This window comes from Leopardus geoffroyi, chromosome B3, assembly GCF_018350155.1.
Source record: "Leopardus geoffroyi isolate Oge1 chromosome B3, O.geoffroyi_Oge1_pat1.0, whole genome shotgun sequence".
In the NCBI taxonomy this organism is placed as follows: domain Eukaryota; kingdom Metazoa; phylum Chordata; class Mammalia; order Carnivora; family Felidae; genus Leopardus; species Leopardus geoffroyi.
The window spans coordinates 19,509,653-19,526,373 of NC_059337.1; the positions used below are offsets into that span (position 1 = coordinate 19,509,653).

Below are 16,721 nucleotides of genomic sequence, written 5' to 3' on the forward strand. Positions count from 1 at the left end.
GTCCTCAGCTTGTGGCACAGAATTTCCCCACTATTTCTACCCCACAGAACTGCTTCATTGGCTAGAGCAAGGTCCCCACCCTGGTTATCTTGGGCCCTTGGCTGTTAGGGGTGCAAGGATGAAGTCAACTATGGTGATCAGGGCTCAAAATTCAAGCATCGTTTCTTCCCATGTGCTCATGACTTGCTAATTTCTAAATTTATGGAAAAACGAGGCTTGAGGGAAATGAGTCACAGCTCGCGTATACTAAAACATGCCCTTCCACTTCTAAAATGAATCACTGAGAGCAACTTAACACATGTTTTCAGCTACAGAAAATATGTAAAAGAAAGAATTATTAAAAAGTTCCTTTACAGCCCACAAGGGAATCTCTCTAAATGTAAACAAATCTGGATAAAATACTTTAACCCAAGTGTGAAACTTCCCATGCTGTAAGGCTTCTATACTGGTAAAAAGCCAATCTGGTTACAAACTGGAAACTGGGATCTCCTAAACCTCACAAACCCCAACCTTGTTTTCACTGGCCTGCTCTTCTGTCTGGAACCCCTGGTATCCCCCACCCAAAATTTTCGTTTATAAATTTTTTTTAATATTTTATTTATTTTTGAGAGACAGACACAGCACAAGTGGGGAAGGGGCAGAGAGAGAAGGAGACACAGAATCCGAAGCAGGCTCCAGGCTCCGAGCTTAGCACAGAGCCCGATGTGGGGCTCGAACTCACAAACTGTGAGATCATGACCTGAGCCGAAGTCGGAAGCTCAACTGAGCCACCCAGGCGCCCCTCCCCCACCCAAAATTTAACTCAAATGTCTCCAGACTCAAATTCTAGTCTTGACTATCCCAACCTACTTGTTTGTTAAGTACACTGTTCAAGTGTCCTGTTTTTGCTCTCCCCAACCTTCCCAAGAGACTGTGAGTCCCATAAAACCAGAATGTATTTCTTCCTTTCTTTATATCAAGGAAGACGACCACAGAATACTTCACATATATCAGATACTCAACTCAAGAATGTTGGCTAATTTATATATGAGACCACTCTAGGATACTTTCCCAGCTAATTCTGAAGATTAATTTTGTTCCTTCTTAGGATATCTCCACTTGACAGCAGGCTCTGTAAACTATAGCACACAGGCCAAATCCAGCCCACGAGCTAAGAAGGAGTCATCGTGCAAGGGGAATGACCCACAGGGCCCTTAGAAACCTGGATGGCCCTCGAGACACCTCTAGACAAGATGTTTATCTTATTGGTTTAGCAATTCCACTCCAAGCACCCGATTTTGTGGACAAACCCCAATGGGTCTGCCAACTCTGGGAATCATTGTAGCTGTCACGCGCCATGCTCACCACAGGAGAGAAATCATGAGGAGGGAAAATGAGTAATAGTAGGAGGTTGTGGGATGATAAAAAGCTGTTTAATGTTTGACAAATTCAAGTTCATAAAGAAGTTTCCTTGAATTTAATAAAGATGCTAAAAATGTTCTTTGCATTTTTTTTTAATATTTACAGGTTTTTTAACAAAGTTCTGTACATAAAAATAAATATACAGAAACAACCCCATCAACTGTCTGCATCAGTAATCCTCGCTGGTGGGCTCACCATTTACAAGGAAGACATCATTCAACGCAACCTGTCACAGAGACTGTCCTACCAGCAAGGACTTCTAACTTGAAGAACCATTACTAGTCTCTTTCATCGCAAGATTGTTAGTCACCTGGAGGGTCTTATCTACCAACTAGCAATTACTCATGAAATCAATGAACACACTCATTGTGTTCACAGTTAGTGAACTGTGACCAACTGTCACTACTGCTAGTGGTGAGGTCTATATCCTATGCGGACTTCGACCATTAAAGATGCAGGTGTAGTTAAGATCAGAAATAAACCCCACTCCCCTTGGCTAGTCACTGTGAAAAGTGTGCGTAAGGCAATTGAACTGAGGGTTACGGATTCATCTTGCTAATGTCAAAAGCGACACTAACAAGATTCTTAGCCTCATCCACCAGCTGACGGGCCTCTGCGTCCGGGTCTCCAGGAGCAGGCTCCACCTCCTTCACCAGACAAAGGGTTGTAACCTGGGATGAGAGAAAGGAAGCAAAACAGTACTGGGAACATTCTGTATCAAACATAAAATCGTGATCCTCACATACAAAGCACTACAAAGTATGGATTCTATTTTCACGGACATTTTCACCAAACTTTTAGCTACCATGTGAAAAAAATAACTTTATTCTGTGACTGCACTTTGAATTGACTTTCGGCTGGGAATAAAAGAAGCCATCCAGCTTCCTGATCTCAACTCCTCAAACATATGAAAACTGCCCAAAACACACAACAAATTTGCCCAAAAAAACCTCTCAAGATGGCTGGATTTAAATATATGGAGGCCCCTATTATAGTGCTTAACAAAATGTATACAATTCAACAGCACCTGGGTGGCTCAGGCAGTTAAGCATTTCTTAGTCTTGGCTCAGGTCATGATCTCATGGTTCATGGGATTGAGCCCCGAGTCAGGCTCTGTACTGACAGCACAGAGCTTGCTTGGGATTCTCTCTCTCCTTCTCTCTCTGCTCCTCCCCTGCTTGCGCTCTAACTCTCCCGCTCTAAAATAAATAAATAAGTAAATAAAATGTATACATGCAAATAAGGACTGTTCAAGCTACAGAAAATAAATTTAAAAAAATATCAAAACAGAACAGAACTTGCTGTTCTCAGTGAGAAATGGGTAATCTATGTACTCTGCCCTCATTCTTAACCCTGCAAACTCACTAGCTTCCCAAAGTTAATGGACATTTGGTAACTGGGTTGAGTGCTCAGGCTTTAGGCCAGTGAGACCTTAACTGAGGTGGTTTTGCTCTTTACTTGCTGTGGCATCTTTGGGCAATAACTCCCTATGCCTCAATTTCCTTATTTGTAACACACCAAGCTAGTCAGAGAGCATCTAGCTCAGGATCAATGGAAACACTAAGATACCATGCACATAGCAATATCGTGTATTACATTTTCTACGATTTCCACTCCTCTCCTAAATATCACCACTGTTTGCTCTGAAAAATATCCTTCCAGCAAGGTAAGTTAAAAAAAATTTTTTTAAATGTTTATTTTTGAGAGAGAGAGAGAGTGAGTACATGTGCAGGCAAGTGCAAGCAGGGGAGGGGCAGACATACGAGTGCCATCATTCCACTCACTGGGGCCTTGACTGACCTCCCTTTCAACTTATTGAAGGTTTACTTTTTTTTTTTTTTTTTTTTTACTAAGTGGACACTGAGGCCAAGGAGGTTACAGGCCTCCAGAAAGCAGGATTTGCACCCACATCCTTGCCCTGGAACACTGGGTAAGAGGGCTCCCCAGGTTGGTGACTGCCAGGGGTATGGGGGGCTTGGTATGTGCTTCTTCTGTTTAATCTCCATAATCCTAAACTTCGGAATTAGCCTCAGTTTATAGACAACAAAAGGAAGAAACAGAACCTTGTTTTTAAAAGGTAAATATATGCCATAATTGCTCAAAATGCTTTAACGTTAGGTACTTACCACCTCCTCGCAGAGGTTTTCTGTCAGACTTCCGTTTCGGCAGGACTGATGAAGTAGAAGGCCCAGCACTATCTTCTTCCGGGGGCTTTCTTACATTTCCTTTGTAACTTTTTCCTTCTTGCATGCTGTCCCACATTTCAATCTTCTGTCTCCTTTTTTGTTCTTCAAGCTGAGGAAGAATCACACGTTACAGAATGAATTCAGAAGCTGCCATCTTCCTCAAAGAAAACGCAAACTGTGCCAATTTTCTGATTTTTGTTTTTTAATTTTAGGGCATGCAAGCAGGAGAGAGACACAGAGGGAGAGAGAGAGAAACTTTTTTTAAAATTTTTTTAAAATTTACATCCAAGTTAGTTAGCATATAGCGCAACAACAATTTCAGGAGTAGATTCCTTAATGCCCCTTACCCATTTAGCCCATCCCCCCTCCCACAACCCCTCCTGTAACCCTCAGTTTGTTCTCCATATTGAAGAGTCTCTTATGTTTTGTCCCTGTTTTTTGTATTATTTTTGTTTCCCTTCCCTTATGTTCATCTGTTTTGTCTGTTTCCCTTGCCTCCGAAGATGTGTTAAAATCCTCATGAGTGAAGCCATATGATATTTGTCTTTCTCTGACTAATTTCACTTAGCATAATACCCTCCAGTTCCATCCATGTAGTTGCAAATGGCAAGATTTCATTCTTTTTGATTGCCGAGTAATACTCCATTGTGTGTGTGTGTGTGTGTGTGTGTACTATATCTTCTTTATCCATTCATCCATCGATGGACATTTGGGCTCTTTCCATACTTTGGCTATTGTTGATAGTGCTGCTATAAACATTGGGGTGCACGTGTCCCTTTGAAACAGCACACCTGTATCCCTTGGATAAATACCTAGTAGTGCAAGTGCTGGGTCGTAGGGTAGTTCTATTTTTAATTTTTTGAATACTGTTTTCCAGAGTGGCTACACCAGTTTGCATTCCCAACAGCAGTGCAAAAGGGTTCCTCTTTCTCCGCATCCTTGTCAACATCTGTTGTTGTCCGAGTTAATGTTAGCCATTCTGACAGGTGTGAGGTGGTATCTCATTGTGGTTTTGATTTGTATTTCCCTGATGATGAGTGATGTTGAGCATTTATTCATGTGTCGGTTGGCCATCTGGATGTCTTCTTTGGAGAAGTGTCTATTCATGTCTTTGGTATATTTCTTCACCGGATTGTTTTTTGGGTGTTGAGTTTGATAAGTTCTTTATAGAATACTAATCTTTATCTGATATGTTGTTTGCAAATATCTTCTCCCATTCTGTCGGTTGCCTGTTACTTTTGCTGATTGTTTCCTTAGCTGTGCAGAAACTTGTTATTTTGATGAGGTCCCAGTAGTTCATTTTTGCTTGTTTCCCTTGCCTCCAGAAATGTGTTGAGTAAGAAGTTGCTGCAGCCAAGATCAAGGAGGTTTTTGCCAGCTTTCTCCTCGAGGATTTTGATGGCTTCCTGTCTTACATTTAGGTCTTCCATCCATTTTGAGTTTATTTTTGTGTATAGTGTAAGAAAGTGGTCCAGGTTCATTCTTCTGCATGTCGCTGTCCAGTTTTCCCAGCACCACTTGCTGAAGAGACTGTCTTTATTCCATTGGATATTCTTTCTTGCTTTGTCAAAGATTAGGTGGCCATACGTCTGTTGGTCCACTTCTGGGTTCTCTATTCTGTTCCACTGATCTGAGTGTCTGTTCTTGTGCCAAGTACCATACTGTCTTGATGATTACAGCTTTGTAATATAGCTTGAAGTCCGGGATTGTGATGCCTCCTGCTTTGGTTTTCTTTTTCAAGATTGCTTGGCTATTTGGGGTCCTTTCTGGTTCCACACAAATTTGAGGATTATTTGTTCTAGCTCTGTGAAGAATGCTGGTGTTATTTTGATAGGGATTGCATTGAATATGTAGATTGCTTTGGGTAGTATCAACATTTTAACAATATTTGTTCTTCCTATCCAGGAGCATGGAATCTTTTTCCGTTTTTTTTTTTTTTTGTGTGTCTTCTTCAATTTCTTTCATAAGTTTTCTATAGTTTTCAGTGTATAGATTTTTTACCTTTTTGGTTAGATTTATTCCTAGGTATTTTATGGTTTTTGGTGCGATTGTAAGTGGGATCGATTGCTTGATTTCTCTTTCTCTTGCTTCATAGTTGGTGAATAGGAATGCAACTGATTTCTCTGCGTTGATTTTATATCCTGCCACTTTGCTGAACTCATGAATCAGTCCTGGCAGTTTTTTGGTGCTATCTTTTGGGTTTTCCATATAGAATATCATGTCATCTGCAAAGAGTGAAAGTTTGACTTCCTCCTGGCTGATTTGGATGCCTTTTAGTTCTTTGTATTGTCTGATTGCAGAGGCTAAGACTTCCAATACTATGTTGAATAACAGTGGCGAGAGTGGACATCCCTGTCTTGTTCCTGACCTTAAGGGGAAAGCTCTCAGTTTTTCCCCATTGAAGATGATATTAGCGTTGGGTTATTCATATATGGAGAGAGAGAATCTTAAGCAGGCTCCATGCTCAAAGCGGAGCCCAATGCAAAGTTCTAACTCACGAATGTGAGATCATGACCTGAACTGAAATTGAGTTGGACGCTCAACCGAGTGAGCCACCTGGCACCCCAACAATTTTCTAATTTAAAAGTCCTTCAAACCAAACCTTCACCTGTGTTTTCTTTAGTTAATAACAGTGCTGTCATCTAGTGGTAGGAATTTAACTCACAAACAGAAACTTTACTAAAGAAAGAAAAAGGCATCATGGAAAAATGAATACCGATCAGTTCTCCTGAAACTTGCCCATAGGAGGACATGTGAAAGAATTCTGACTTGGAACAGGTGAGCGTGGCTGGCAGGCCTGCTCTGTGGCCATGTTACCTAAATCACTTAATCCCTCTGCTTTGCATTCTGTGAGGATCTAATGAGAGAAGATTTGAAAGTGCTTTGAAAGTCAAATACTACTGGAAACATAAGGAAAAACTAATCTTGGTGGAAAACTGTGCACAACAATGAGCACTTGAGAAAACTTGTAATCCTACAGTGAGTAGGCACCCGAGGAGGGTTGGAACACGGTGCCCTGGGCCTTTGCCTCTGCTTCCTACTCCCAGAAGAACAACATTTCTGCCAGTAACTGGGTACCATAGCTTACATACGCTACATTTCCCATTCCCAGTGGAATCCAGACCCAAACTGCTGTTCATTCTGGTTCCAGTTACACTGTGATGTCACAAGGGTATGTGAGAAGATGCCTTAAGAAATCACATATCCAGAAATTCCTCCATGGCTTTCAGAGCCCCTTGCTGCTAACCCCAAATACCTGTCTCCCCATGCTTCTGCTGTCTGCAGATACAAGAAGTCAAGGAGGAAATCATCTATTCTATACTCCTAGCTGACACAGAGAATGCCAGGATGGGACTCGGCTGACAAATCCTGAGACTACAAACAAGAGAGCGCAGTTAGCTGTGGGTCAGGCAGGCTCAGTCAGTTGATTATTACTATTATGTTTGTGAAGTACACGAGACAGAACCACATGTGCTACAACAATCTGAACACTGAACACAAGCTTTTGTCCCTTTCCCAATTTTCGGGGGCTCAGACTGCAATTTTAAAAAGTGATCTTTAAAAAAGATTATTTTTAGCTGCATCGGCAAACTGCATAAACGATCAAGCTATCTCATGGACACCACACAAAAAACTCAGGCCCTGAAGTCATCCATTCTGACATGCAGAAGGAATTCAACTTATTCGGTGGCTCTAGGAACAATAATAATTACATGGTTTGAGATCGGCAGAGCAAAAACCTAAAATATGCTCAAAACTGGCTCAAAAACTAAAAGAACTAAAACATGCTCAAAAATGGCATTTATGTATACTCTGCTGCCACTTCAATGAAAAATTCCTATGTGTGTTTATATATGGATAAATACTTCTGGAAAAAATATCTACAAATCCTAATAGGGAATGCTTGGGCAGCAGCAGGTAGAACAAGAAGATGAGAAACTTAATTTTCATGGTATTGATTTTTTATATCTCGAATTTTTTTACTCTGTGTGATTTAAAAAGTTAAGTAACAGCAACGTGCTAGTACATTCTAGGTTACTGGCTGCTTTTAGTGGAAATGTGCAACTACACACAGAAGAAGGCTGCTGAGAGAGTTACCACGGAGGAGGAATGTGTGGAGCAGGTGTGGTCCTGCTCTACCCTTTCTTTCTGGGCTCCAGCCAAGCTGGGGAGACCACGCAGAAACCACAAGAGCCACTAGCAGTGGCAGAAAGGCACATGACCCTGGAAACACCAGAGACACAGGCAAAGCCGACAGGAAGACCTATTGCTCTGCTGCCTTAGAGCCAGCAGAGGTTTCCTTCTGGGAGGATGAAGGGGGGCCCAGAAACATCTGGACTGACACTTCTCAGAAAGCAGAGTCCACACCTGGTCGTTTCAGTTACAGACAGGGTCCAATCTGGTGGGTGGTCTCGCACCTATGAAGGGCGGCACAATCCCCTGCTGGCTCAGGTCACTTCCAACCGTATCCTTGGTTCTTCCACCTCTCCCCTTCTCCTCCCCCCTCCCCAACCAAACCTGTAAAAAAGCTTTCAAAACTCCATCTCCTGCTCTCCTTCTCACCCTTGGGTTGAGCCCATCGCCACCCTCCCTGGGCTCTCCTTCCATCCGCCGAAGGTGGCCCCACCAAGCTAGTTCATAGGAGATACATGGCTTGAAAGAGACAATGGAGGAAGAAGCTGAATGTGTACCCCGTGTGTCCAGTGCCACGGCACCCTGACACACCGTTTTGGGTGAAAATACTATGCGAGGAAACCACTGAAAAGCAAAAAGGTAAATAAAAGACATCTTTTTTAAAGGAGTCTTTTCCCCATAAACCGTAAGATATTGCACAAGGAAAGCACGCTAACAGATGCTAAGTGGAAATGATTCTGTCACAACCAGTTGTTCCCAGTACCCGCCCTAATGGGGGAGGCCATGCAGGCAAGCGTGTGTACACACACCTACACACACTCTTTTACCCACTAAGCCTCCAACTATTTCTTAAGACCATATATTCAAACTCAAACCGGTTCATACCTGTCTCAGTTTTTCCTTATGCTTTTCGACTTGTGCATTTAATTCTTCTTGCATTTTCAAACGGGCAGCTGCTAAAGCCTCTTGCCGTTTAACAACAACATCAGGTTCTAAAATGTCAGAAACAATTTGAGAAAAAAGAAACTCCTGAGAGTCCATATTATTAGAAGGATATGGAAGTACAGATGTCAGACAATACAAAAAAACATGGATTTTACACAAAAATTCTATTGCTCTGCATGTATTTTACTGCTTATGGGGGCAGAGGATTGTCCTATTGTCATAGTTCATAGCCCTAGTTAAATATCCAGGGCACCAGAAACCCTTTAGAAATGTGTTATGCCTGGGCTCCCCCAGCAATTCCAAGTCAGAGAGCCTGGCACAGCCCAGTGACTGAGACAGAAGTGGTTTGAGGGGCACCCCAAAATTCCATTCCACAACCTGGACACCTCCTGACACCCAGTCTCCAGGCTGACCAGAATGCTAGAAGACAACCAGGAGAAGATAAAGTTTTCTGATCATTAGCTGTCACTTAACTGGCCCAGATCTATACCACAAAGAGGTAATGATCCTTAGATACTTTACCCTTGTTTCTATGGAAAAGAAACATCCTTCCAGTTAGCATTAATGGAAATGAGCTCCCCAGCTTTATCTGTTTTATTTGGTTTATAAAACAAAGCAGAATTTTATAAATATTCAGCTAAGTTCTCTATCTGCTCATCTACTCAGCCCACCATGTCAAGGATCACCAAAGAGCAAGGACACAGGGGTGTGGCTAATTTTTAAAGAAGAAAACAGGGGCGCCTGGGTAGCTCAGTTAAGCATCCAACTCTTGATTTCAGCTCAGGTTATGCTCTCACAGTTTCGTGAGTTCAACCCCCACGTTGGGCTCTGTGAAGAAGGCCCAGAGCCTGCTTGGGATCCTCTCTCCCTCCCTCTCTCCCTGCCCCTCCTCCACTCATGCTCTGTCTCAAAATAAATAAATTTTAAAAAATAAAGAAAAAAACAAAGAACTGTATGTTCAAATCAGCACTATACAAAAGTATAGGCAATCATCACTACCTAGACAGTAGTGGGAAAAGACCACTTAATTGAATCCACATAAAATGGACTAAAATGTTGTGGTCAGTCAAGGGAGCATATGCAGTGGTAGGAATGGCTGGAACTTTACCTTTAAGTAAATTATTTAGGTATTTATTTATTTTTGAGAGAGAGAGAGAAAATGTGACTGGTGGAGGGACAGAGAGAGAGGAGACAGAATCTGGAGCAGACTCCAGGCTCTGAGCTATCAGCACAGAGCTTGATGCGGGGCTTGAACTCATGAACTGTGACATCATGACCTGAGCTGAAGTCAGATGTATAACTAACTGGCTGAGCTACCCAGGAGCCCCTGGAATTTTATCTTAAACAAAACAAAATGACAATTCCACTTCATAGAAATATGAAGTTTGGTAACATTTGTAACTATCAGGTCATTCTCAGTATAAATCAATCAAGTGTGGAGTTTTTAAACCTGATTTTCCTAACAAAATCGTACAACAGCACAACATAACACTTTGGGCTGCACATTTACTTTTTGCAGTGCTTCACGAAAACAATGAGTTCTCTTTAAAAATGCCCATCATCTCATAGATCTGCTCTCCCAGTGTAAGACAGATTTCACACTGCCAGCACCTCCGCCATGAAGAGGGCTGTACTGGGTGACGAAAGCAGTTTCCTAACATCACTGCCACCCTCTTGATGAAATCCTGCACCTTATGCAAGATGAACAACTGTAATTTGTAGTTTGTTGTTGGATGTACAGCCAATAATCAAAAAGATGGAGAGAATGGCAGGACCACAGGGCTTCGTGGGAAAGGGGAGAGACATGTTTGAGTAAAGGACATTTCTAAGTCTTTCCACTAATGACTACTTTTGTGTCACAACATGTGCTTTTCTCTCTTCTCAGTAACTGTGGGGAGTCCAAAGAATGATTTTTATCTGTTAAATTATGCTGCTACTCCCCAAACATTTAACATTTCTTTTTTTTTTTTAAACTGTTTATTTTTGAGAGACAGAGAGAGTGTGAGCAGGGGAGGAGCAGAGAGAGAGAGACACAGAATCCGAAACAGGCTCCAGGCTCCGAGCTGTCCGCACAGAGTCCGATGTGGGGCTCAAACTCATGAACCGGTAGATCATGACCTGAGCCGAAGTTGGACGCCTAACCGACTGAACCACCCCGGTGCCCCTGAACATTTATCGTTTAGATATGTCCTCAGAAACTAGCTTCTATCTAGCAAAAAGGCTAAATAAATTTTTGCCACAGCCAAATGTCACTTGAAAGCAGATCTGATGAGGAAGTTGTGAAAATCAAAATGTGATGGATACGAAGAACTAAGTCTGCATTTCTTGTCGCTCACAATGGTTCTAGAAATTTAGTAGATAGACCCCCAAGTATGGAGAAGCTGTGAAATTTTCATTTCAATCCATCCTCTAAATGAAAAACCATTAAAAGATATGCAGGAGTGCCCTACCCACCACCAAGCAGGTTTTCCATCCCATGACAATCTCTGAAATTAAAAACCTATTGCACATTTCCCCAAGATCAATTGCAGAAACATAAAATGGTTTTCCTCTCGTGCAGATGAGAAGTAAGACCTTCTTACTCTTGGTAACAGACTAACTTTTAAATGCTAGAAGAGAGGTGTAAAGTCACCGCCTTCCTTTCTGTTATCAGACACTAACCCACTGCAGCCGCAGCTCGGTCCAGCTGTCTCTGCCTCAGGGCCCTGAGTCGGGTGGAAAGCTTCTGAAATACCACGTAGAGAAGGATGCAGCTGAAGACGATGTACCAGCCATAGGTGGCTAGCAGGGAGCCCACTGAAAAGAAAACAGTTTTCAAGAAAGTAAAAAAACCATATATTGCTGGTGGACTTTTGCATAAAATTCACCAAAAGACAAAGGAAGCATAGCTCCTGCCCTCGAATCCCTCCGGGTCTAGCTGAGGAAGTGGCCTCCCAAATAGGCAGTTAAAATAGAAGCGAGTACAATTCGGGGGTCACCGAGAAGGGACTCCTCAACCATCTGGAGAGTCGGGGGTGGAGGGCAAGTCCGGAGAGCACGGGAAAGCGGGTTTTGATGGGTCTGGAGGGATGTTGATCCGACACAAGAGGGCAAAGGCCTTTCGGACCTCAGAAATTTATAGACAGGGGTGGCCGTGGGGGCCGATACAGAGCCGGGTATGGGGGACGAAAGCGAGGTCTGGAATGAAATGCCAAGGGCCCAGTGGCCCCAGTAACGCAAGCCCCAAAGGCTTGCTTCGCATAAAGGACTGGCGCAAAAAAGGGCCCGACGGCGCAGCCAGGAGGAGTGCAGCTCCTAGAGGGCCTCGGCGCGCGTTCCAGGCCAGCCGCCCGGACCTGCGTGGCCGCCATCGGCTCCCAGCCAGGCCTCCCCTGGCCTCCCCTGGCCTCCCCAGGCCCCGCCGGGCGCGCAGCGGAGGACGACCCACCAAACATGGCGGCGCCCAGGACAGCTGGTGGCACCAACCGGCAACCCGGGACCACTCACCCGTGACGTGAAGGAAGCGCAATCCCTCTGTCTCCAGGGCCGGCCGCGCGGACAGCTGCTGCCCGTCGCGCTCCATGGCCGCCGCCGCCACCCTAGGTGGCCGGTCCGCGTCAGCTCGAGTCTTCGCTTTCCGGCCCGCCCCTCCGTATACGTGGCGCTCCGGGGACTAGCGACCCTGAGCCCCGGCCAATCGCGGCGCGACCCGGTCCTGAGACTCGGCCTATCACAGCGAGGGTGTGTCCATCCAGGAGGGGCGTGGCCAGCCGGGCGGGGCGGGGCGGCAACAGACTGTCCCCGCCGACTGCGCACCGTATGGCTGGGCGGCCTCACCGCTCGCCTGAGGAAAGCCGCCCGACTGACCTGCGGGCCGACTCCCGCGGGCGTGTTTACTTTTGTACCGATTGCACGCCGACGTCCCTGGAGGTTAGGGGCCGCCTGGAAACAGGATTTGCGCCCACATCCTTGCCCCGGGCCCACTGGGCAGCAGAACTCGTCAGATGAAACGCTGGCAGCCTCCCCCTCCAGCTGCCCGTGTTCAGGCTAAGAAAGGCCCGCCGACTCTCACGGTTCTCCACCCCTCCAGAACCAAAACCTCCGGGGAAAGAATTAAGGCAGTGGCTCCAGCACGTATCGAATCCTACGAGGTGTCACGCGGCACTAGCAGTTGTTATCACAGTTTCCTGGTTGTTTCCTCTGCCTGCAAAGCCTTCCTTCACCGCCTTCCACTCTGGCGTCTCTGCCGCTCAGAGGCCTCCTGCTTTAACCACCTTACTTGAAATTTGGGCTTGAGTGTGTTTTTGGAGAAGGCTTTGAGGTGAACACACACAGCTGTGTCACGGAGGGAGGGTTGAGAATCAAAAATGCAACCGTGAAAAAAAACAGAGACCAGGTGATGACGTCAGAGCGCGCCGCCACCCCGTAGGAGGCCTGCATCACTCCTACCCAGGCGCTACCGCTACCGCAGTGGGCGCTCCCAGCTCTGGGTCACCTAGGAGTTCCAGGGGAGTGGGCGATCTGGGGGCTGCGCGGCAAGAGAGGTAGATTTCTACTGGGGGACTGTGGTTCGTGCGCCGTGGCAAAGAAAAGCCTGAAAGCTGTTCTCCACCTTGAAAATGGGCTCTTGAAATGGGGAAATTGAGGACCCTGGATTTTGTCAATTAAGGCTGTGAAGACAGCCACTGATTTGATGAGTTTAGGAGGGAGGAATTTTATTCTCTTTGATGTTTTCCTCTCACTTGTAAAAGATGATGAACCATTACTCTTTTGAAGTGGTTTCTCACTTGCTCTGGCATCTTGCAGGAACTCGATGTGCTAAAACCGAACTCTTTCTCGGGATGACTTCAGTACTTAGTTTGGGACCAGCTTTAAATATACCATGTGCGGGGGCACCTGGGTAGCTCAGTCCGTTAAGCTTCCGTCTTGGGCTCTGGTCACGATCTCAAGGCTCCTGAGTTCCCGCCCCTCGTCGTGCTCTGTGCTGACAGCTCAGAGCCTACACACACACACACACACACACACACACACACACACACGCACACACCTTGTGCATAGTGATCAGGCTTGCCTGACTTGTTTGGTTATGCTCTGGACACCAGGTACACTGTACTGAGGGAGTCACTGTTCATGGAAGCAGTCGGTGAGACCTCTCTTTTTTCTCAGAGTTGAGTCCTGAAAAGTGGTCTGACACAGGTTTCAACTAATGCATGGTAAATTCTTTTTTTATAGTAACTTAGTGGTTAAGTGGGTTAAATAAGATTAACATACTTCCCCACCCTGACAAGTGTCAGATTAAGATGTGAAAGCTTCAAGAATGTTGCAGTGAACATCATTTCAGAGCTTGCGGTGTGGTTCAGGGATTAAGATATTTGGAGTAGCGATGGAGGAAGATCCTAGGTTGCAAAGATGTGCTGTTGTTGCGAGCTTTCATTCAGGATTTTGATATAAAAACCAGCACAACAGTCGTGAAAATATTGCACTTTTTAAAACACCTACAAGAATAAAGTACCTTTGTGTACTATTATGAACTAGTCTGTGTGTCTATATATGTACTTACAGTATGAATAGTATTTTCAACTAAAATCTAATAGATTTTGAGTTACTAGAATGCACGGATAAAGGAGTTTTGCTTCAGTTCCTAGAATACAGGTTTTTTTTTTTTTTTAATGTTTATCTATTTTTGAGAGAGAGACCAGAGTGTGAGCAGGGGAGGGAAAGAGAGAGGGAGGTCCAGAATCCGAAGCAGGCTCCAGGCTCTGAGCTGTCAGCACAGAGCTGGATGTGGGGCTTGAACTCACCAACTGTTGAGATCATGAACTGAGCTAAAGTTGGACGCTTAACCAACCGAGCCACCCAGGGGCCCCTCAATGCTGTTCTTAAGTTCCCAGTGAGAAGTTATTCTTCCTAGCCAGGCTTATAAGTGTTACCTTTGTCCCTTTAATTAGGGTGTATCATCTCATCTATCTTATCTAGAACCATAAAGTTATTTCAGCACACACTTTGCTTAATATAATTGCTCAAGTGTTATTTGTAAAAACAGAACAAAGGTAGTAATCCAGAACGTCCATGGTATAGTCTGCCCATGATAGACTACATGATTAGCCCCAATTCATCCATCCTTCCTTCTGAGAACATCCTTGCAATAGCCTCAAGGTGGAAGGAGTGTATTTGCACATCCTGACTTTGGACTTGGCCAGGTGGCTTGCTTAGGTTAATAGCAAGTAGGCAGATGTCCTAGGAGAATGACATAAAGCTGAGCCACCCTAGTTAATCCACTGACCTGCAGTAAAAAGCAAAGCCAGCTGTGAGAATGGTGATTGTCACTTAAAAGCCAGAGTTTTGGGAATGGTTTGTTAATCAGCATTACTATGGCAAAAACTAACTTGATAAATGGCCTAATCTCACCTTTTCACAAAAGTATACGCAAGACAGGATTAAAAGTGTCGGTAACTAAGGGAGATTACTGAGATGGCAATCAAACAATAGTGGTTGTCAAACTTGAATTGCCACTTGAATTGCCCTTTCGATGGCATTCTTGTAGATTCCTACTGTGGCATTTATGTTAAATATCTGCATATATATAAAAAAAAAAAAATATATATATATATATATATATACATTTTCTAAATTTATAGTTCTTAGAATGTCAAAACCTACTAATTACACATAAATACTACAAAACTAATATTCAAATGAACATCTTAATGTGGTTCCACAGAAACTGTTGTTTTGAGAGCTGCATGTCTGCCACTTGGTACACTGGTATAGTTTTGGCTATAACACGAGAGAAGTTATCTGTGACTGAACCTCATGTTCCACAAAATTGCACATGGAAAACACTGGACTTCTGGGAAAAACTGGGTTGAGGCAAACCCAATTTTTCTGGTCCTGAGACACACAGATGTTGGTGGAGCTCTGAGCAAAGGAGCCCTCACTTTCCTCTGGTCAAGTTTTTGCCAAATCCTTACTTGCAACAATAGCATAAATAACATAACAAGGTCTCCTTTTGTTTTTTGCTTAGCAGCCCTCCAGTCATTACCCGGGAGTCATTAATCTGTTTGGTGCCAGAGTAATCCTGTTGAGTTCAGATCCACTTGGCAATGGCACCAAAGTCCGGGTATTATTGCTAAGTACTGCCCGCAGTCAAAGCCAGGACCCAAAGTAGGCTATGTAGAGGTAGGGCACGTGGTGGGAGAAAAGTGAACTGCAACCAATTTATTACCCAGGTTAGTGACCAGAGGCTCCTTCAGAGGCTCCTTAGTAGGTGGCTTATAAATGATGGGAGCAGGGAGCCTCCTGGCAATAGCTTCCCTGGATGTTAAGTATGGAGAAGAAAAATGGACTCATTTTAGTTGTCTCATCAGAAGCACAAGTGTCAAGTAAATGTGCATTAACAGAAAGGCTCTGCAGAAGTAGAAAAGGCAGCCTCACTGGCATATGTCATGAAAGATGTTGCAGGGAGATCTTAAGACCCCCACCCCCTCCAAGTCCTGTTTCTGATCCTGTGGACATTTAGCAGTGTTCTAATCCCAAAGGACACCTTGGTGAGGGGAACAGGAGAGCATGAATTGCAGTCACCTTCCTCTCAAATTAAATGAACAACTTTTAGTTTATAAATCCACCTATTGTATATTTGGGTTATTTTCTTGGTGCCTGAATGCCCCAGGAACTCATAAAACCTGAATCTCCAAATCTGTCAGGGTAAGGATAAAACCAGAACAGAGCAACCCCCTATGGTGTGGGCCATCAGTACATGATTAGAGGGGACTTCTCTGGAAGGGGCTGAAAGGGGTCAGGTAGAAGTTAAGGAAGTGGTAAGAGGGAGGCCGGAAATCCTGTGTGGAGTGTTGTCCTCTGAAGGCCAGCACCTGGGAACCTACTTAAAGCACAGCCTCCCACCCCACCAGATCTCACATTTTAACAAGATGTCCGGGAAGTTCAGTGCACTGGAGTGGGAAAGTACCAGTTTAGGGCCACACTGAGGAAAACTAAAGACCAGATTCTCCTGATAGCCAAGTTCCACCTCCTTTCTGACCGCTCTACCCTACTCTTTTCTAGCAGTTGCTACTGCAC

The 16,721-nt window shown here is 44.4% G+C and overlaps 1 protein-coding gene across 1 annotated transcript; it reads right to left on the reverse strand.

Annotated features, from left to right (window-relative positions):
- Positions 1-1,477: 1,477 nt before the first annotated feature.
- On the reverse strand, positions 1,478-12,457 carry SELENOS (selenoprotein S). The gene is made up of 5 exons (XM_045448815.1): positions 12,153-12,457; positions 11,328-11,462; positions 8,607-8,713; positions 3,528-3,696; positions 1,478-2,072 (listed from the first exon to the last, which is right to left on the reverse strand). The coding sequence occupies exons 1-5, from the start codon at positions 12,226-12,228 to the stop codon at positions 1,993-1,995; spliced, it is 567 nt and encodes a 188-aa protein (XP_045304771.1). The 5' UTR covers positions 12,229-12,457; the 3' UTR covers positions 1,478-1,992.
- Positions 12,458-16,721: the final 4,264 nt, after the last annotated feature.

Bases quoted from the DNA above. Each gene is read 5' to 3' on its own strand.
- SELENOS (XM_045448815.1), bottom strand. From the start codon at position 12,228: ATGGAGCGCGACGGGCAGCAGCTGTCCGCGCGGCCGGCCCTGGAGACA. The intron at 8,714-11,327 runs GTTAGTGTCTGA...CTGACATTTTAG, and splicing joins CCGAGCTGCGGCTGCAGTGG to AACCTGATGTTGTTGTTAAA. The intron at 2,073-3,527 runs GTAAGTACCTAA...CTCTCATCCCAG, and splicing joins AAAACCTCTGCGAGGAGGTG to GTTACAACCCTTTGTCTGGT.